This window comes from Scyliorhinus torazame, chromosome 2, assembly GCF_047496885.1.
Source record: "Scyliorhinus torazame isolate Kashiwa2021f chromosome 2, sScyTor2.1, whole genome shotgun sequence".
Classification (NCBI taxonomy): domain Eukaryota; kingdom Metazoa; phylum Chordata; class Chondrichthyes; order Carcharhiniformes; family Scyliorhinidae; genus Scyliorhinus; species Scyliorhinus torazame.
Genome location: NC_092708.1, coordinates 56,443,701 through 56,465,726, shown reverse-complemented (window position 1 = coordinate 56,465,726; position 22,026 = coordinate 56,443,701). Strand labels below are relative to the sequence as shown.

General features: G+C 44.9%; 1 protein-coding gene across 3 annotated transcripts in view; it reads left to right on the top strand.

The window, feature by feature from the left end:
- arhgap15 (Rho GTPase activating protein 15) overlaps positions 1 to 22,026 on the top strand; it is a 1,048,441-nt gene that overhangs the window by 881,974 nt on the left and 144,441 nt on the right. For all 3 annotated transcript variants that reach the window (XM_072471657.1, XM_072471649.1, XM_072471663.1), the window contains one exon: positions 9,467 to 9,601. In XM_072471657.1, coding sequence (XP_072327758.1) covers positions 9,467 to 9,601 — 135 coding nt within the window. The remainder of the gene's footprint in view (positions 1 to 9,466; positions 9,602 to 22,026) is intronic.

Below are 22,026 nucleotides of genomic sequence, written 5' to 3'. Positions count from 1 at the left end.
GGTCGGAGAATCCCACCCTATGTTCTCCCATTGGAGCTGAATTGCGCTAGTTTTATGATCCCCTTGGGGTTGTAAAGCAGAATACAATTCAGTGTTTGCATGATAAGTGCAGTGAAATAACACACTTGAGTGATTGGAATGCATTTAGCGATTGGAATGCATTTAGCACTTGGAATGCACTTACACCTCTTTGATGTGGTCAATGTTTACAAAATTTGGGTTTCACCACTTAGGCCACTGAAGCATGAAGGGATATGAGTGGATCAAAGCTGCAGCAAACACAGACCACTACTCGAAAGCTATGAATGGCTTGCAGATAGTGGATCTGTGGGAACTAGACAAAGGTGCAGCTGCTTTGAGGAATGGGCATATGGAGCTGCAAGGTACGTATTACAGCTATAATGCTTGCCACTGCCGCAGTCTGGACTTCACTCCATCTTCCAGACAGGGGTCCCTTTTCTAGGGGGGGGGGGGTCTGTGTGGGGGTGTTGTCTGTTTGTGGGGGGGCTCTGTGGAGGGAGTTCCTTGAGGGAGAAGATCGCTGTGGGGTGTCCCCCTATTACAGTGATATCTGTGGGGGTACCCCAGTTACAGGAGTCCCTATGGGGTCCCCCTATTATAGGGGTCCCTGTCGGGGTGGGGCCGTGGGAGGGGGTGTCTGCTAGAGGAGGCATGGCCAGGCAGTGCATTGTTGGGGAGCGGGGTAGCCATCGGAGGGGACTGGAGAATCATGGGAGGCTGAGCATAGGGCACTGGGCCAGCTAAATAGCTAATTTGCATGTATTTACATCCCCTCAGAGGCACTCATCATGGACCTCGTTCATGCCACCAGCAGGGGGTCAGAGACTGGCATTCTGATCAGCGTCCGCTGGTGAGCCCGATTTTTCTCCGACTCCCGAATCTCCGTCCCATCAAGGAACATATTCCGGGCGCCCCAGGACGGAGATCCCTGCGCCTTATCTTTTAATCTGAAAGCATTATTAATATTATTTATATATAATCAAGCAAGTCAAATGTTTTCGGATGTAGGTGAAAATATGGCATTGAGGCCACGATCAGACCCACCACAATCTTATTGAATGGCGAAGCAGGCTCAAGTGGCCTACTCCTGCTCCTAATTTGTGTGTTCATATGTTAGAATATTAGAAGTTGGTTAAAGATCAAATGAATATATATCAAACAATGTTCAAACTTGACACCTTCTGTTAAATTCAACCTCACCTTCCGTTAGCTGAAGTACAAGCTATAAAATTGGACAAATGACCTACCTAAAGATTAGGCCAATTTGAGATGTTGAGAAACGTTACACACAAACCAAAAAGAGGAACATCGTCCATGGATCATTTACTTGAGAAAAGCTGTGTGGTAATGGGTTTTATTCTGTCAGCTGTAAAGTAATGTTTGAAGACTGATTTTACACAAGGGAATCGAAGCCCCTACACATTTGTGGCAAGGCACAACCTTCCAAAGGATGTCCTCATTGTGAGCAATTGGGTTGGGAGCTGTATGTCTGCAATTAATTGGTCTGTGGACATTTGAAAAGCCTGTTCTTTGGTAGAAAATGTATTTGACTTTCTGCTGCACTGACCCAGGAAACCAGATATCAGGATATGTTCACCTGACAAAAGTATCTGTCACATGAGACACATAACATGACTGGTTGAGACCAGGAAAATCCCTAGCTTGTGTCTAAAAGTGAACCAAACGTAAAATAGATTAATGTTACTGTAACCTTTAAATGGACAATCAGAGCATAATTTCTAGCAGTGCTCAATGCATGGTCTCATTGAGCTCCTGATAGATGTGTGGTTATTGAACCTCTAACTCCTAGTGACTTTGCTGAGCATTTCTTAATACTCTGCAATAGATGTGCCACATGACAAAAAGTATGGCAATTAACATGCAATATACCGAGTGCTCTGCTTATAACCAAACATGGCAATCTGAAGTGTTCATTCCTTTAGTGTTCACAAGATCTTTATGATTTATTTTATTGTATAACCAGGACACCAGCAAGTTAATGATACATTTTAGTAATTAAATCAGTATTCTGTTCGCATGCAATTAATTAACAGATCAATCTTATGAAGACACAAAAATATTTTAGCTGGTTTATGTAGCTGCAGCACCAGTAACTCAAGTTCACAAAGACGCCACAGATATCTGCAACAGAAAAACTTCATGCAAAGTAAGGCGCTACAAGTCCAACACAGCTTAGTGACTGAGAAGTCATTGTGATTTCCCAAGGCATCCAAGTAATAACCTTTTGGTATAAAAATCTGTGACTTGTGATAGAAAGAAGAAATTCATAGATGTTAGTAATTGACGTCATTCCTATCCTTTTGTCGGTATCAAGTTGTTCAATGTTGTGATTGCCACTGATTGTACAGAGTTTGAGAGACTTGCATTACTATATGGACAGTGAAAACACTCAATGAATTGTTCCAAATGAGAAATAATCCTTTCATTAACCACAGTGAATAAGAAAATCTTCACAACTATGTACTTGCAATGAACTAATTGTGAGCAAAAATAATTTTGATATAAAAATCAGAGTGCAATTTATGTAAGGCTAGATAACTTGCAGCAAGTTTAAAGAGAATATTCGAAATTATCACGTATTATTTAAGAATTTTATTTAAGCATTTTTTTAAAAACTGAGATGAATGTACTTCCCTGTAACATTCAATGTAGACGTGAGTTATGGAAAGAGATCAACTGATTTGAAAAAGCCCAGACAATATGGAAAGTGAGTTGGGGGTAGTGGGGCTTAAGGGGTAAGATTTGAATTGACTGAAGAGAAAATGAGACAGATTGTATCAAAAGAGACATGTAGGGGGTGTGACACCCTGATGAGAATAAGCAGCTCAAAGTAGTTGACAGACTTCAACAAACTGAAAACCTCTGTTCTTTAAAGTGACTGTACGCCACATTAGGCCGTGAGCTCTTGATGTCATTGTTCAGCATTGACTGTTGTGAACAAACCCACTAGGCTTTAGTCAATTGAAATTAAAACCATGTAATGTAATAAAGGCATACTCCTGAAGTGTTTTCAATCAAACAGATGGAGATCTGGAGCAGGACAGCGTGTGAATGGGTTAGTTTGATGATTAAAAGCTAAATTCAAACAAGGATGTGTTCAGGCCCAGCTGAACTGTTAGAACTTCCACAAAGCATTAAAGAATCCAATACCTAGAACAATTATGCAATGTGATTGTTAGTCTTGTATATACTTTCATATAAATAAACAACATTGCTTATCATTTAATTTATAAGAAGATGAAGGCAGCAGCAGACAGTGAAAATGAAGACTCAATGCACATTACTTATATTTTTTAAATTCCATTCAAAATGGAAAAATATACTTATCATGAGGGAGGTATTTTGGAGTAGTTGTAGCATCCCTTCCTGTGGGCTAGAAGCTCCAGGTTTGTGGCCCACTCTGGGATTTGATAACCTGGAAGATGCGATAATAATGTGGCCAGACTACATTGATTATCAGACTGTAGATCTTTCCAATATGCCTGATGGTAGGCGTTAAGTGCAGGAGAGTTTCCTGGTCAGCCATACTAGAAGGCAGCAGCAAGCCACTGCAGTACTTTGCCAAGCATAATCATGGACCTATCCAATGGCAGTCCATTCCCTCTTCAAGCTGGATGTCTGAAGGAGGAGGAGGATGCCTATTGTTGTCTGGTGAATTATCAGACACTTCAACCAGTTTATTATTAAAAACGTTTACCCGGGTGCCCTTACTTATGATACGAACAAATTACAGAAACATGTTTGTGGTTTAACCCAATTTTATTCACAATTCTCCAATTCTTTTACTGTAACTCTATATTATTTGGGTATTACAATCTTCAACTTTACTCACACAGAATATGCCTCAGACTCACAGCTGAGCTCTAGGTATTACTCACACTTAGTGAAGGAGGTTGGCCAGGCTATGACCACGCAATGTGGATACCTTCTTCTCTGTTCTCAAAGCTCAGGGCCTCTTGTTCTTGTGATGGTTGTGCCTTGTCACTGATGATCTGTTCCGATGTTCCATCTTTTATACCAATTCTGAAATCGCTGAGTCATATATACACACTCACACCTGGCCTGAGACCTGTTGTCCCATCCAGACTTAAACTCATTAATGGGAATAAACAGGATACTCCTGTTCAGCCAGGGTCATTCAATCAAGATCCATTGTCCTCTGAAACACTCCTGTCTAACCAGCTATGAGCCCACTATGGTGTCTGATGGCCTCTTTCTTTATTTTTTGTCCTGCTGCAAAGTTTATCACTTCTGCCTGGAAGTTAGTTACACATTCAGAGCATGGTCTTGTTCTTTTGTGCAGAAGTGAGTGGATAATCACAAAGTCCACATAGCAATAATGAGTTTCTGTGTTGACTTGAGTGCTCTGGCAGATGACCAGGACCTATTTCAGCCAAGTCCTTATCTGGCAATTTCTGTTTCTGGCCTATATGTTTTTGCCCCTTATCAGTACAGTTTCCAGTACAACACTACCATAAAAGATAATGGCCCAAATTTTCTGGCCTCATCATGGCGGGACCCATCATGGGAGATTCAGCGGTCCAACCAAAGTCCATTGACTTTTAACAAGGCCAGATGATCCGGTGGTGGGCAGGGGCTGAAAATCCTACCCAATGAGTCAGTACATTATCAACACACAAACACAAACACAGAGGGCTGAATATGCCCAACCCTGTGAGGGTGGGGGATAGGCTAGGAACCACGTTGGGTAGGGCCCAGGGAGCAGCAATTTTGCTTAGGGGTCGGTTGAGGGATTCTACTTGAGATGGCAGCCATTCATTGCCTACAAATTACTCATTGCCAGTTGCTAAGGGGGAGAGGGGTTTAGATGGTGGGGGGGGAGGTTTTGGATTTTATTTCTATTTTCTTTTGTGGATGAGGTGCATACGTTGGTTGTGTTTTTGTTACGTCGTTCTGTGTTACATCCGCTGTTTGTGATGTTGGCTTTGTTACAATATTTATTGTAAATCGAAAATCTGTAATGAAAATATTTTCTTAAAAATAGTTAAGGCACCAATAAGGGGAGAGTTTTTGGCCATTCTGCCATATTGCCAGTGGTGAGCGAGCAGGTTCCTGCCACATGTGAGTGCCACCTAAATGAAGACAGCCTCCCTGCAGGCCACAAAGCCATCGGAGTTGGAGGCTCCACACCATAGAAAGGGGGCTGAAGTAGTGAAAGGCCGCAATTGCGGCCCCCATCAATTCGGCGGAGAGCGGGGTGGTGGTGGTTCCCCCACTCTCTGCAATTGTCAGGCTGGTTCCACATAATTTGATTACCTCTGTGCAGGCCAGCAAGGATGTTTCTATGCTGAGGCACCTTCTCAGTTAACGACCTGCCTCAGCAGCACCCACCTCCCCTGATGGGTCTGCTGAGGCTCCAGGGCTGCCAGCCCGCTGACTGGGCTGTGAGCATCAAGAGACTTCCCACTGTTCTGAATTGAATAGCAAGCGTGAAGGCGGTCAATTAATTATGATCACGCCCGAGTACATCCCTGTGCTGGTTTCGGACCCAGCAAGTGTCGGCTCATTTGGCCCCGACTTGAGAATCCTGGGGCGTCATTCTCCACCGGCGGGAGTCTCCGTTCTGCCGGCGCTCGGGGGTTTCCCGGCGGCGTGGGGCTGCCCCACAATGGGAAACCCCATTGACCGGCCAGTGTTACGGAGACTCCCGCCGGCCGGTCGGCGCAGAAATGTGGCGGGGCGGGTAGGAGAATTTCGCCCCTGAAGCCCACAGCAAAATTCAGTCCATAGACCTGTGATAAGCTGAAGAGAAAGACCGTTTTACCTCTTCACAAACAGCTGAGACCTTATAAAAGATCAAAAGATGTATTTCAAATTTTATGCTTTGACTTTAGGGGAAAAATTAAATAGTACTTTCTTCCCTGGAAGAAAATGGATTAAATGGAATATGAGATACAGACATTGTTTGCCTTTGTGCAATTATTTGATCAATTGACTTAACCAAGTAATGCTTAGTTAATTAAGTTGGCTCAACATTCTTCGTTGTCTTAATTTTGACAATGTTGTATTTTTCCATATCAATGTCAAGAGCACTTTTTGTTGCTTTCAAAGAATTAAAGGCATCCATGACCATGTTCATTTGAGAAAAAGGACTCTAGCTTTTGGAAGTTATGAATTCATTTTGATTTTCTTTCTTTCTCTATCTTCCTACAAACCTGTGCCCCAAATATTTGGCTTTGCAGTGCTGTGGGTACAAGCGTTATGAGGCCCAAACATTGGAAAATGGTGGCCAAATTGCTTCCTTTGCAGCCCATCCATCACTCCCTACCTTAAAGGGCACTAGACCTCCATCTTGATTTGCATGCAGCAGAAGCTTGGGAAGAGTGAAGGCCTGTAAGGAAAGCCCGATATGCTTCGTGGTCTATAGTCAAAATCCTTGTATGTTGCAGTTTAACAGTGACATGGAGCAGAGACAGCAGAAAGGGAGGAAGAGGAAGCCTCTTAATAGACCTAACAAGTGTCTTCAGCGAACACTTCTCCCACCTCCACCTCAACCATGACCAGATCTGAAATAGTTACTTTTTAACCAAGGTGGTGGTAGCTAAACTGCGTCAACTCCTTTTATCAGACCAGCAGCTGCACAGCAGGATGAGGACAATGCTACCAGTAGCCAGAAAGATCATCACCAGGCCAGCAGCACGGTTTAATTCCTGTACCAACCTCCCCGAACAGACGCCGGAATGTGGCGACTAGGGGCTTTTCACAGTAACTTCATTTGAAGCGTACTTGTGACAATAAGCAATTTTCATTTCATTTCATTTCAGCCTCAGACTGAAGGGAGGTTCCTTTAAATCCGAGATGAGGAGCAATTTTTTCAGCCAGATGGTGGTGAATTTGTGGAACTTATTGCCGCAGAAGGCTGCGGAGGCCAAGTCACTGACTGTCTTTAAGACAGAGATAGATAGGTTCTTAATTAATAAGGGGATCAGGAGTTATGGGGAGAAGGCAGGAGAATGGGGATGAGAAAAATATCAACCATGATTGAATGGTGGAGCAGACTCAATAGGCCGAATTCTGCTCCTATGTCTTATGGTCTAATATGCATTGGAGGGACTCTCTTGCATAATTGTGACCAACTGTGTCCTCCAAAGTATAGTTCCAAGGAACTACTGGTGGAGACAATGAACAGGATTAATGCTTATGCGGCTGGAACACAAGATGCACAAACCACAATTAGGACCTTCATCCTTAAATGCCATCCCAATCTCTCGACACTCCATCATGGATTCGGACCCCCCAGTGCCTTAACTTACCGATTAGGGGGTTCTCGAGCCTACGCCCCCCCCCCTCCCCCTCAAAATGCATGGCACTCCCGGGCTCTATTCCTGGCATGGTTAACCTAGCACCTGCGCACCTTGGCACTGCCAGCCTTGCACTCTGGCAGAGGCTCTGCCAGCCTGGCAGTGGCACCCTGGCAGTGTCAAGGTGACAGGCTGTCAATGTCAAGGTGACAGGTGGCATCAAGGGTGCCAGTGTACTACCCTGCCCAGAGCACAATCACCTGGGAGACACACTCTCAAGTCCTGTTATGCCTGGTCCATGTTTGTGGAAATCAGTGCCAAATGGCACCATGGCGAGGTCTCCCAGATGCGGGCGTTTGATCCTAGGCCTTGAGATAGTCCTGCACAGACATATTTCAGTGGAACTATCTGGGCACTTAAGTATGCAAATCTCGACTCTGCCCAATGAGGGCGAAATCCAGATTGCGACGTCTCGCAAGATCTCATTAGATATCTTAAGGCATCCTGAGTGTTGTAAATCTTGCGAGAGGCCTCTCACGAAATGTATTGGCCTCGTCACGTCACCAAGTCGGTAGCAACAAGGCCGTATGTTTTTATGCCAAAAATTAAATTACACCAAAACAGTCGCCTGTCTTTCCTGGGCCATCCGGGAGTGGGCCTATGTAGGGTGATCTTTCAGAGGGTCAGTGCAGACCCAATGGGCAAAGTGACCTCCTTCTGCACTGTAGGGATTCTATGACTTCGTGCCACAGACCACAGCACAGGCTTTTTATAATGTACAGGTTACTTGTGGATGGATACTATTGATCCTAGAATCATACAGAAGTGACCCTTCGTCCCATCAAGCCTGCATCAATAAAAGAATGACTCTAAATCTACACTGAAATTTGGAAAGACGCTGGGCAAATCTCTGATAATTTCCATATCACTAGCCGAATATCCTTTGTACATTTTGTGTTTTTGCAAGTATGTTTCTTCATGTATGTAGTATTTTCTCTATCAATTACTATTTAAAATCCATCTTCCATTTTCAACATAGTTTCTCATTGGGGATTTCATTCCTGGACAATCCAGATAATGATAATCCATGCCAATAGCTACCATCTAAAGAACTTCTCCACCAATAGTAGCAGAAGTTCTATTATAATTAATTGATCAGCAAGAATTTCTTTTCAAACAGCTGTGTTCAGCTAGATTTATTTTTAATCGAAATAATTACATGTATAAAGGTTAAGCCATGATCAAACTGGGCAGGATTCTCCAGCCTCCCAGCCATGTGCTTCTCAGTGGTGCGCTGTTCGCTAGTGGTGGCATTCTCTTCTCCCACCACTGTCAATAGGAATGCCCACGGAAGCTACCCCATGTCCCTGGTAAATCCGCGGGCAGGGGTGCGCTGTTGTCAGGACCAGATAATCCCACCGCCAATGAATGGACGTTGAATTCCAGCCTGGGATTTGGAGTCATTCACTTACCTTTACATTAACACTGATGTTGTTGTTACTGGAGTGTAAGTACAGTACTTCCTACCTGTTCAATTTTTAAGTCAGAAAAGAATGATTACAAAGAAAGGAGATTTTGTTAGGAAGACGGAATGTGATGTGGTAGCTTCTCTTCCTCCCATACATTCCCACTGGCACCAATTTCAAGCTAAAAAAAGGGGAGTTAGCTTTAATTCCCTTGTACGTGGCAGAGTTGACACATGTAAAGTAATAGCTCATTTTCAATTGCCATGTTTAGCATATGTCTCATGTTGGCTCTGCAAGGCCTGCAGGCCGGTCCCATGAGTTCAGCTCAGCCAGCAGTTGCTGCGACTGCACAGCCCCCCTTAGCCTTGAATGCTAATAGCTTTGAATCAGGTTCAATGGTGATGTTAATTTTCCAGCAAAAGCATTATGGGTATAAGTGTACCTGACATCTCCAGTCAATGAGCATGAGTCTTTGTGTCTTTTTGTATATGTGTGTGTGTGAGCGCATGTTACATTCCTGCAGATGGTATTCTACTGAATATGTCCTTCTGTGGAAAATTGCACAGTTCTAAACCTCTAGGTGCAGGAGGCTGTTAACAGTTGCTGATGATAGTAGGCAAACATTAACATAATAATTAGTGTCTTGTAATTGTTTCATTAAAACCAGTTGTTCCATTTCTCCTCATGTTTTCCCAGAAGAGAAGCTGAATTTGGATGACAGCCAGTGGGAGGACGTCCACGTCGTCACCGGAGCACTAAAGATGTTTTTCAGAGAGCTGCCTGAGCCACTTTTTCCATACAGTTTTTTTGATCAATTTGTAGATGCCATAAGTAAGTACAATACGATGTTAATTTAACCCTCAGAGCACTAAAGAGCAATTCTCTGTTCTGTACACAACCACTTAGCAGGATGTGGTTAATATTTTTTTTAATTTGCTAGCTGAATGGCATCCATAAATCAGTGCCCTGAACGTCATTGCGTTTATTCAGTTCCAGTTTCTTAATATTCATGACAGCAATTTATTTTGATATACTTTTGTATTTACTTCATGCAATGTTGCAACACTGAAAAATTCAAGCTGTCCCACTTAAATTTACAACCAATATTTAGTTCAACCTGATTGCCGACGTTGTGACAAACAAGCACATTTCCAAACAGAAGGTTCAGAGGAATTATAAACTATTGGTTTAATTACTACACATTCCCAAGATTCATTCTTCAATTGCACGTTGGACTTTATTACTGAAAAAGTCTCACTGGCACAGATCAGACGTGGTTTTAGCAGTTTTTTGTTTTGTTGTTAAAGCGTTTTCTTTTCAATTCTGTTGAAAGAAAACACTTTGAATGACTAATGAGGAGAAAGGGAGAAGGCCTTCCCAGTCAAAAACACATCAAACTCAAATAACAGGATAAATACAGCCGATTTATTTTTAACATTCTAATTGAGAAAAACTTTTAGCATGCAATACGTAAACAAATTGCACTTTTAACCATTGATGTTGAATGCCAAACAGACTTGATCTGTATGATCTTTGGTACAAAGCAATAGCTTTAGGGGTAAAAGCAGGAGATGTTGGAAATGCTCAGCGGGTTAAGGCAGCATATGTGGAGAGAGAAACAGAGTTAACATTTCAGGTCAATGACCTTTCATCAGAATTGGTAAAGGGTAGAGGTGTAACAGGTTTTAAGCAAGCACAGAGGCAGGGAAATGTTAGGAGGCAGAGAAAGAACAAACGAGAAGGCCCAACCGTGTGTGCCTGGCAGGAGTGATCAAACTACGAAAGGGATGATGCTCCAAGGGAAAGGAAGATGGTAATAGGACAAGAAAAAAAGGTTGGGTTTAGAAAAAATGTAAACAACAAGAGCAACATACTTACTAAGAACTACTGTCCGGAAAAAATGGGTGCAGTAGTTATGATCTGAACTCGTTGAACTCCATGTTGAGTTTGGAAGGCTGTAATTTCTCTAATTGAAATCCGAGGTGTAGTTTCTCAAGTTTCTATTGAGGTGGAGGAAATCAGTACAGTTTGGGGTTTGTTCATATGTTTTTTTTAAAATTCTGCTGATAAAGATTCTGTCATAACTAAAACCTCCGGTATATAAACTGGATTATTTGTTCACTGGTCATGATATTTATTCCAATAATCTGAGAGCAATTAGGAGTACCCGGGTGGAATAACATATATTAAAGTCTTTAATGTTTCAATTTACATACCTCTGCAAGGTGGCGGGCATTACACAGCACTGAATGTTTTCTCTCTATTTGTTTTGTACTTTGGCAGCATTGACCATTTTTAGGACTCTGTGAATCGTAGTTTATTGAATTTATATTCTAGCAACCTGTTATAATACAAACTCCAAGAATGAAATCATCCTGCATTTCCTCACTTCGATAATCTTCATTATGCATTGAAATGCAACTTTCCAATCTGTCCAATTTATTGCAATAGAATCACAGATTCATGGGGTGGAATCTTCCCTATTTAAGACTAGGTGTCGTGGCAGGAGCGGCATCATGGAACCTTCTGGCCCCGACCTCGTTAATTATGTACCCATGTGTTTTATGCAATACTCAGTGGCGAACAAGCCTCAATTGTGTCTGTCGTTACATTTGGATGCATTTTGAAAAGGCACCCAACATCACTGACCCATTACCAAAGAAAGAACGTCCTTAAAATGAAGATAGATCTCCCAGAGCACTCTGAGACCAGAAGATGGCCCCCTGAGAACCAAGATGGAATGAGAAGAACATTCTGAGGCTGGAAGATGGACCCGCTCCAGGACACCTGATCTGAAAGGTTCACCTGCAGGCTCACTGCTGTGGTGTTCCAGGGTCCAGGGTTGAAGGTGGCCTCAGTCCTGAACACCGGAGGCAGCTCCAGGCATTGTTCAGATGGGTCCCGAGATCTGCACGCCACATTGTATGAATATGTGTTTGCCCACTGGGATCTTGGAGAAACTGGCGTGGAGGATCAGGCCTTCATCCACATGTCATTAACAGGGTGCAACTGAGGTTCACGCTGTCCTCTGGCAGGTTTTCCAACCTGTCATGGCAAACAAAATAGGTTTCTGGCCCTCCTGTCATATTTTCCCACCGGGTCCACCTTCAAACATGCCACCGGAAACTTGGGAGAACTCTGTCCATTGGTGGAATTTTGCTAGCTGAGGCGAGAAAACCAGCTTGTACTTCTTTAGCTTCTCTCCAGATTCTCTGGCACTCTGTGCACAGAAAAGCAGGAAGCGTAGCTTTCGCCGCCATGCTGGTGGGGCGGGGCCCGATAAAGCTGACAATGTCAGCTCCACGGTGATCAGGGGTGGGATTCTCTGGGAATTGGTGGGGCGGGCAGAAACGGCACTGTGGAGTGGCCCGAACCACTCCGGCGTCGGGCCGCCCCAAAGGTGCGGAATCCACCGCACCTTCAGGGGCTAGGACGGCGCCGGAGCGGTTTGCGCCCCGCCGGCCGGCGTGGAGGGCCGTTGGCACCGCGCCAGCCGGGGCTGAAGGGACTCATCCGGCTGGCGCGGATCCGCGCATGCGCGGGGGCGTCTACTGATGTCATCCCCGCGCATGTACACATGAGTCACTTCCGCACCGGGAATGGCGGATGACCACCGCCTCCGGTGTGGAAGGAATAGAGTGCCCCCACGACACAGGCCCGCTCGCGGATCGGTGGTCACCGACCGCGGGCCAGGCCACCGTGGGGGAATATCCCGGGGCCAGATTCCCCCGCGACCCCCCAATAACCCCGGAGGCCGCCCGCGCCGCCAGGTCCCGCCGGTAAGGGACCAGCTCCAATTTACACCGGCGGGACTGGCTACAGGCAGGTGGGATTTCGGCCCAACGCGGCCAGAGAATACGGGTGGTCCAGGGCCCATTGAGTCGCGCTGGACCACGCCATTCTCCGAGGTGGGCGGTGCGACTCACGCTACGCCGGTTTTTGAGGGGTGGGAGAATTCGGAGGCCAGCGGGGGCGGAATTCATGCCGATCCCCGGTGATTCTCCAACCCGGCGGAGGGTTGGAGAATCCCGCCCCAGAGGGTGCCCTGAATTGTGTTAAAACAATGCTACCCTCCCCCTATTTAATTTGAATGATTCAAGGTGTTGATTTACCAGGCAGCACAGTAGCATAATGGTTAGAACTGTGGCTTCAGAGCTCCAAAGTCCCAGGTTCAATTCCCGGCTTGGGCCACTGTCTGTGTGGAGTCTGCACGTTCACCCTGTGTCTGCGTGGGTTTCCTCCGGGTGCTCCGGTTTCCTCCCACAAGTCCCGAAAGACATGCTGTTATGTAATTTGGACATTCTGAATTCTCCCTCTTTCAGAGTAACCTCATTGCAGTGTTAATGTCAGCCTACTTGTGACAATGAAGATTATTATTATTATTATTAATTTGCCCATATTGTATTCACTGTCATTTAAAAAAATATGTCCTCCATTAGGTTAAAAATTTACCAATTTTGCCCTGTACCATATTAACCCACTCAAAGTAAATCTTCTTTAACATCTTCTTCGACTGAACTATTACACCAATCAAAACGTTTTTTCAAAAGACTTTCATATGAGTCACATGTAATATGTGTACAATTATGGAAATAACCGCATGATTCCTTCTCTCCAGTATGTTACTAAGATGAATAATTAAACACATGCTAATATGGAATGTGACAAAAAAAAATGAGAATTGCAATTATATACTTTGGTAATTTTTTTTTATTGAAGTATTTTCTGCTCCTTTTTCTTCAGGAGTTGCATCTCCTACTATTTCCCGAATCACATTCAATACTCTCTGCAGCACACCTCTATGTGGAAACACCACAGAAATTACAAAATGTCGATCAACTTATAGCTACATCTCATTAATGTACCTGATCTAACTAGTCTGTTAATGCTTTAGCCATAGCATTTCTGTATTTCATATCCTGCAAGCAGGGAATAAATTGACCAGTACAATGACAATAAATTAAACAAGTACAGTATGTCTCAATTGTTTCTCATGCTATCAGTGGACATGTCTGATTAATCAGACAACTAGACTCATTTTATTATAAATGGTTCTTCCAGCTGTTTTGGATGGACTTCAATTATGTTGCATTTCAGGTATAGTCGACAGAGTGTTTTTCAACAAATGTATCTGGTCTCTTGCTATCTAATACCTTTCTTCTTGAGGACTTAATTTTTGATTCTGTTACTTCGGGAAGATTTTAGGTTATTATGCAATGCATCTGCATCATGATAACTTTAGCAGTGATAGCATTTGTCTAATAATACTATATCATGGAACTATGCGATGTACAAGCAGCCCAAAATTATTGTTAAATTTGTATGCTGATTGCTCCACTCCAATGTACGCACCAAACTAGTTCTCTTTCTGACATAATACAATCCTACACCCAACTAAATTAAGAAGTACAAGAATTTTTAAAAATGAATTCCGTACCTGGCTTCTGCATCCTTTGAATTAATTTAGTTAGAATTTGTTCCAACACTGCATCCAAAATAGACTCCAAATTCTAACTGAAGATTCACCATTGATGGCTAGTCCCTACATTGATAAGGATATCTTTTTCTAATTATGTATTGCAACTGAAAATAGTGCACAAACATATAAAAAGAGGGAGAAAAGACAATCAAATCCGAATGGACCGTGCAACTAACCACTGATGAAACCCTGTTAACTTTTCACCCATCCCTTAGCTATGCTATCTCTGGAAGAGGAGAACAAAGCTTGTGGAGAATTCGCAAGTTGCTCTAGGAAACTGCTCCCTGACTTCCATAAGGCAATTCAGCAAGGTCGAAGAAACAGTGATAGATCATGACTCATCACAATCACTACTAACAGTGTATCCTCTATCACAGGAAATACCCTCTTCTATCAAGAACTTGTCAAGCTCCTTTATTAAGGGTTGTAGTGACTCCACACTCACCACATGTCACAGCCATCTGTTCCAGACGGCAATGGCTCTCTGTGAAATAAATACTTCCTGACATCTAATCTAATTTTGCCTTTGGATTTTAAAGGCATGAATACTAGACCCACCCTTGCTCGCATTTCAATCGTAAGATAACCACACTAACAATCTCTTCAGTATTTTAAAACTTCAATTGTATTCACTTTCACGTTGCACGGCGGCACAATGGTTAGCACAGTTGCTTCACAGCTCCAGGGTCCCAGGTTCGATTCCCAGCTAGGGTCACTGTCTGTGCGGAATCTGCTCGTTCTCCCCGTGTCTGCGTGTGTTTCCTCCGGGTGCTCCGGATTCCTCCAGTCCAGAGAAGTGCAGGTTAGTTGGGTTACTGGTTTACAGGGATGGGTGGAGGTGTGGGCTTAAGTGGAGTACTCTTTCTGAGAGCCGGTGCAGACTCAATGGGCCAAATGGCCTCCTTCTGCACTGTAAATTCTATGATTCTAAATATGCTTCCACAAAGTAATAACAGTACAATTTCAGTGCATATCCTCACAGCTGCAGATTCTAAGCTTTGGAATCTGCCTTCTCCATCCTCCTGCACTCTCTCTATGATCTATACCCTTCACCATATGCAGCGACACCTCACCAGCAACTCGATGGACACTTTGATTGACTCTGTACTACCTACCAGCCAGCTTGACCAGTTTTTGATGAACCACTACGCCTTCCCATTAAATATTGGGAAATTAAAATAGTTACAAAGTTGAAGTCCTGCGAGAACCTAAAATGTTTTTCCAACACTCGGGACCTGCTTTTCAACTCGAAATGGAGATGGGAAGCGGGGTGCATGCCCTGAGATGGGTCCTTCTATCTTGGAATCTAGGCATGGGATTTAGTTCTCAGACAGACTGTTGACATACTCCGGTATCTGCTTAACACTTGTTTACTCGTATTATATCTAAACATGATGTGGAGTTGCAGGAGTTGGACAGGAGTGAACACAGTAAGAAGTCTGACAACACCAGGTTAAAGTCCAACAGGTTTGTTTCAAATCACTAGCTTTCGGAGCACTGCTCCTTCCTCAGGTGAATGAAGAGGTAGGTTCCAGAAACATATATATATAGACAAAATCAAAGATGCAAGACGATACTTTGAATGCGAGACTTTGCAGGTAATTAAGTCTTCACAGATCCAGAGAGAGGGATAATCACAGGTTAAAGAGGTGTGAATTGTCTCAAGCCAGGACAGTTGGTAGAATTTTGCAAGCCCAGGCCAGATGGTGGGGGGTGAATGTAATGCAACAGGAATCCAAGGTCTCAGTTGAGGCTGTACTCCTGTGTGCGGAACTTGGCTATACGTTTCTGTTCGGCGATTCTGCGTTGTCGCACGTCCTGAAGGCCGCCTTGGAGAACTCTTACCCGGAGATCAGAGGCTGAATGCCCTTGACTGCTGAAGTGTTCCTAGACTGGTTGGGAACATTCCTGCCTGGCGATTGTCGGGTGATGTCCGTTCATCCGTTGTCGCAGCATCTGCATGGTCTCGCCAATGTACCATGCTTCGGGACATCCTTTACTGCAACATAGAACATAGAACATAGAACGATACAGCGCAGTACAGGCCCTTCGGCCCACGATGTTGCACCGACATGGGAAGTCAAAAAACAAAAGCCATCTAACCTACACTATGCCATTATCATCCATATGCTTATCCAATAAACTTTTAAATGCCCCCAATGTTGGCGAGTTCACTACTATTGCAGGTAGGGCATTCCACGGCCTCACCACTCTTTGCATAAAGAACCTACCTCTGACCTCTGTCCTATATCTATTACCCCTCAGTTTAAGGCTATGTCCCCTCGTGCTAGCTATTTCCATCCGCGGGAGAAGGCTCTCACTGTCCACCCTATCTAACCCTCTGATAATTTTGTATGCCTCTATTAAGTCTCCTCTTAACCTTCTCTCTAACGAAAACAACCTCAAGTCCATCAGCCTTTCCTCATAAGATTTTCCCTCCATACCAGGCAACATCCTGGTAAATCTCCTCTGCACCCGTTCCAAAGCTTCCACGTCCTTCCTATAATGAGTTGACCAGAACTGTACGCAATACTCCAAATGCGGCCGTACCAGAGTTTTGTACAGCTGCAACATGACCTCATGACTCCGGAACTCAATCATCTACCAATAAAGGCCAACACACCATAGGCCTTCTTCGCAACCCTATCAACCTGGGTGGCAACTTTCAGGGATCTATGTACGTGGACACCGAGATCCCTCTGCTCATCCACACTTCCAAGAATTTTACCATTAGCCAAATATTCCGCATTCCTGTTATTCCTTCCAAAGTGAATCACCTCACACTTCTCTACATTAAACTCCATTTGCCACCTCTCAGCCCAGCTCTGCAGCTTATCTATGTCCCTCTGTAACCTGCAACATCCTTCCGCACTGTCGACAACACCACCGACTTTAGTGTCGTCTGCAAATTTACTCACCCACCCTTCTGCACCCTCATCTAGGTCATTTATAAAAATGACAAACAGCAACGGCCCCAGAACAGATCCTTGTGGTACGCCACTTGTCACTGAACTCCATTCTGAACATTTCCCATCAACCACCACCCTCTGTCTTCTTTCAGCTAGCCAATTTCTGATCTACATCTCTAAATCACCCTCAATCCCCAGCCTCCGTATTTTCTGCAATAGCCTACCGTGGGGAACCTTATCAAACGCTTGACTGAAATCCATATACACCACATCAACTGCTCTACCCTCGTCTACCTGTTCAGTCACCTTCTCAAAGAACTCGATAAGGTTTGTGAGGCATGACCTCCCCTTCACAAAGCCATGCTGACTATCCCTAATCATATTATTCCTATCTAGATGATTATAAATCTTGTCTCTTATAATCCCCTCCAAGACTTTACCCACCACAGACGTGAGGCTCACCGGTCTATAGTTGCCGGGGTTGTCTCTACTCCCCTTCTTGAACAAAGGGACCACATTTGCTATCCTCCAGTCCTCTGGCACTATTCCTGTAGCCAATGATGACATAAAAATCAAAGCCAAAGGCTCAGCAATCTCTTCCCTGGCTTCCCAGAGAATCCTAGGATAAATCCCATCAGGCCCCGGGGACTTATCTATTTTAAGCCTGTCCAGAATTGCCAACACCTCTTCCCTACGTACCTCAATGCCATCTATTCTAATAGCCTGGGTCTCAGCCTTCTCCTCCACAACATTCTCTTTTGCCTGAGTGAATACTGACGAAAAATATTCATTTAGTATCTCGCCTATCTCTTCAGACTCCACACACAACTTCCCATCCCTGTCCTTGACTGGCCCTACTCTTACCCTAGTCATTCTTTTATTCCTGACATACCTATCGAAAGCGTTTGGGTTTTCCTTGATCATACCTGCCAAATACTTCTCATGTCCTCTCCTTGCTCGTCTTAGCTCTCTCTTTAGATCCTTCCTCGCTACCTTGTAACTATCAAGCGCCCCAACTGAAACTTCACACCTCATCTTCACATAGGCCTCCTTCTTCCTCTTAACAAGAGATTCCACTTCTTTGGTAAACCACGGTTCCCTCGCTCGGCGCCTTCCTCCCTGCCTGACCGGAACATACTTATCAAGAACACGCAGTAGCTGTTCCTTGAACAAGCTCCACATATCCAGTGTGCCCAACACTTGCAGCCTACTTCTCCAACCTACCCCTCCCAAGTCATGTCTAATGGCATCATAATTGCCCTTCCCCCAGCTATAACTCTTGCCCTGCGGGGTATACTTATCCCTTTCCATCACTAACGTAAACGTCACCGAATTGTGGTCACTGTCCCCAAAGTGCCCACCTACCTCCAAATCTAACACCTGGCCTGGTTCATTACCCAAAACCAAATCCAATGTGGCCTCGCCTCTTGTTGGCCTGTCAACATATTGTGTCAGGAAACCCTCCTGCACACATTGTACAAAAAACGACCCATCTAATGTACTTGAACTATATCTTTTCCAGTCAATATTTGGAAAGTTAAAGTCGCCCATAATAACTACCCTGTTACTTTCGCTCTTATCCAGAATCATCTTAGCCATCCTTTCCTCTACATCCCTAGAACTATTAGAAGGCCTATAGAAAACTCCCAACAGGGTGACCTCTCCTTTCCTGTTTCTAACCTCAGCCCATACTACCTCGGAAGAAGAGTCCCCATCTAGCATCCTCTCCGCCACCGTAATACTGTTCTTGACTAGCAGCGCCACACCTCCCCCTCTTTTGCCTCCTTCTCTGAGCTTACTAAAACACCTAAACCCCGGAACCTGCAACAACCATTCCTGTCCCTGCTCGATCCATGTCTCCGAAATGGCCACAACATCGAAGTCCCAGGTACCAACCCATGCTGCCAGTTCCCCTACCTTATTTCGTATACTCCTGGCATTGAAGTAGACACACTTCAAACCACCTACCTGAACACTGGCCCCCTCCTGCGAAGTCAAATCTGTGCTCCTGACCTCTATACTCTCAATTTCCCATACCCTAAAACTACAATCCAGGTTCCCATGCCCCTGCTGCATTAGTATAAACCCCCCAAAGAACACTAACAAATCTCCCCCCCCAGGATATTTGTGCCCGTCAGGTTCAGATGTAGACCATCCTGTCTGTAGAGGTCCCACCTTCCCCAGAAAGAGCCCCAGTTATCCAGAAATCTGAAACCCTCCCGCCTGCACCATCCCTGTAGCCACATGTTTAATTGCTCTCTCTCCCTATTCCTCATCTCATTATCACGTGGCACGGGCAACAACCCAGAGATAACAGCTCTGTTTGTTCTCGTTCTGAGCTTCCATCCTAGCTCCCTGAAAGCCTGCCTGACATCCTTGTCCCCGTTCCTACCTATGTCGTTAGTGCCAATGTGGACCACGACTTGGGGCTGCTCCCCCTCCCCCTTAAGGACCCGGAAAACACGATCCGAGACATCACGTACCCTTGCACCTGGGAGGCAACATACCAAACGTGAGTCTCTCTCGCTCCCACAAAATCTCCTATCTGTGCCCCTGACTATCGAGTCCCCAATTACTAATGCGCTGCTCCTCTCCCCCCTTCCCTTCTGAGCAACAGGGACAGACTCCGTGCCAGAGGCACGTACCCCATGGCTTACCCCTGGCAAGTCGTCCCCCCCACAAGTATCCAAAGCGGTATACTTGTTACTCAGGGGAATGACCGCAGGGGATCCCTGCACTGACTGCTTCTTCCCAGTCCCTCTTACAGTTACCCATCTATCTCCAATCTTTGGTGTAACTAATTCCCTGAAGCTGCTGTCTATGACCCCCTCTGCCTTCCGAATGATCCGAAGTTCATCCAACTCCAGCTCCAGTTCCCTAACTCGGTTTTGGAGGAGCTGGAGATGGCTGCACTTCCTGCAGGTAAAATCAGCAGGGACACTAACGGCATCCCTCACCTCAAACATCCTGCAGGAGGAACATTGCACTCCCTTCCCTGCCATCCCTCTAACTTCCAACCATGTTCTGGTTAATAAATAAAAAAAATTTTTTAAAATAATATAATATGGCACTTACCTCACACCAATGGGTCTTATTATTAGGTTAGAGGAGGAGGGCGGGTGGGAGACCCGGGATACATGAGGTAGACAACGTTGGCCGAGTCGCACGAGTATGTGCCGCATACCTGGTGGGTGGTGTTCTCACATGTACCCATGTTGATGATCTGGCACGTCTTGCAGAAATTGCCATGGCAATGTTGTGTGGTGTTGTGGTCACTGTTCTGAAGGCTGGGTAGTTTGCTGCAAACAATGGTTTGTTTGAGGTTGCGCGGTTGTTTGGAGGCAAGTAGTGCGGGTGTGGGGATGACCTCAGCAAGATGTTCATCTTCATTGATGATGTGTTGAAGGCTGCGAAGAAGATGTCGTAGTTTCTCCGCTCCGGGAAAGTACTGGACGACGATGGGTACTCTGTCGGTTGTGTTCCGTGTTTGTCTTCTGAGGAGGTCGGTGCAGTTTTTTGCTGTGGCGCGTTGGAACTGTCGATCGATGAGTCGAGCGCCATATGGCTTAAATCACGACTAACTGATGTAAGTGCTGCATCCTCATACATTAGAATATTCCATCTATTAATTGTTTATATTACATCCCCCCCCTCAGGTATACTAGATTTTAACAACAACACAAAACTATGGGCGGAACTTTCTGCTATGGGACCAAGTCCCGTAGCAGTGGCAAGATGGCAGAGGGATGCAGAGTCTCGCGGCAAAACTCACTGTTGTAAGTTGTTCAGCTAATTATGCAGCCGCCGTGAGGTTCACATGGGATCTCGTGGTGGGTTGGGAAACCGTTTGGCAGGAAACCGTCCACCCCCACCGTCGTGACAGGACGCAGACATTTCAAAGGAGCCCAGATCCCTTCCGTAGCGAGTTGCCCTTCCCCTGACATCCCCCTTCAAAATTGACCTTCACTAGACTCCCTCCCCTTGCGGGGCTACCCTTCACTGGCCTTCATGAAAATGCTGAGGGAAAGATAGCAAATTGCATTCCCACTGCATTCTCACTGGCGGATTCTCAACTGTTGATTTCACTCCAAATCTCCAACTTCTCCAGTCCCGCCTGCCACAATTCTGACCACTGGGTGGCACTGGAAAATCCCACCCTGTGTCTTTAACAATTTACACTGTGTTTCTGTAACTCTCTTTTTAGAAACTACAGATTCCAGCCAACTCTTCCCCTCCCTAAGTCTCAGTCCCTGATAATACAATCTCCCTCCGTATCCCTGGCCCTTAGGGAAGATGCCTTGGAAAAATGGGGACATTCTTCTGCATCTGATAGACATCGTCATCTGAAGCAAAAGACAACATTTTAACAGCATTGCTGGAAGTGGTGTGTAGGTTGCAAGATTACTTGCAAAGAACAAAGTCTTTTCAATGAAAGACTGATCCAAAAGAGAAAACTGAAGATAATTGATCTTTGGACCCACTGGGACTAGAAGAAAAGAACTCAGGAAACACTAAGGAACTTGTTGCTCCCTCAGAAGACTTTGGGAAGACACTTCAGAAGAGGAATGACTTTCAACTTCAAGGAAGGCTGTCATAGCTCTATCATCTATTTTTTAAAATGTATGCATAGGATGTGGGCATTGCTGGTTAAGTCAGCATTTATTGCCCATCCCTAGTTGCCCTTCAGAAGGTGGTGGTGAGTTGCCTTTCTGAACCACTGCAGTCCTTGAGGTGTAGGTACACCCACTGTGCTGTTAGGAAGGAAGTTCCAGGATGTTGCCCCAGCGGGCTGCTTGTCCTGGATGGTGACGAGCTTCTTGAGAGTTGTTGGAGCTGCACTCATACAAGCAAGTGGAGAGTGTTCCATT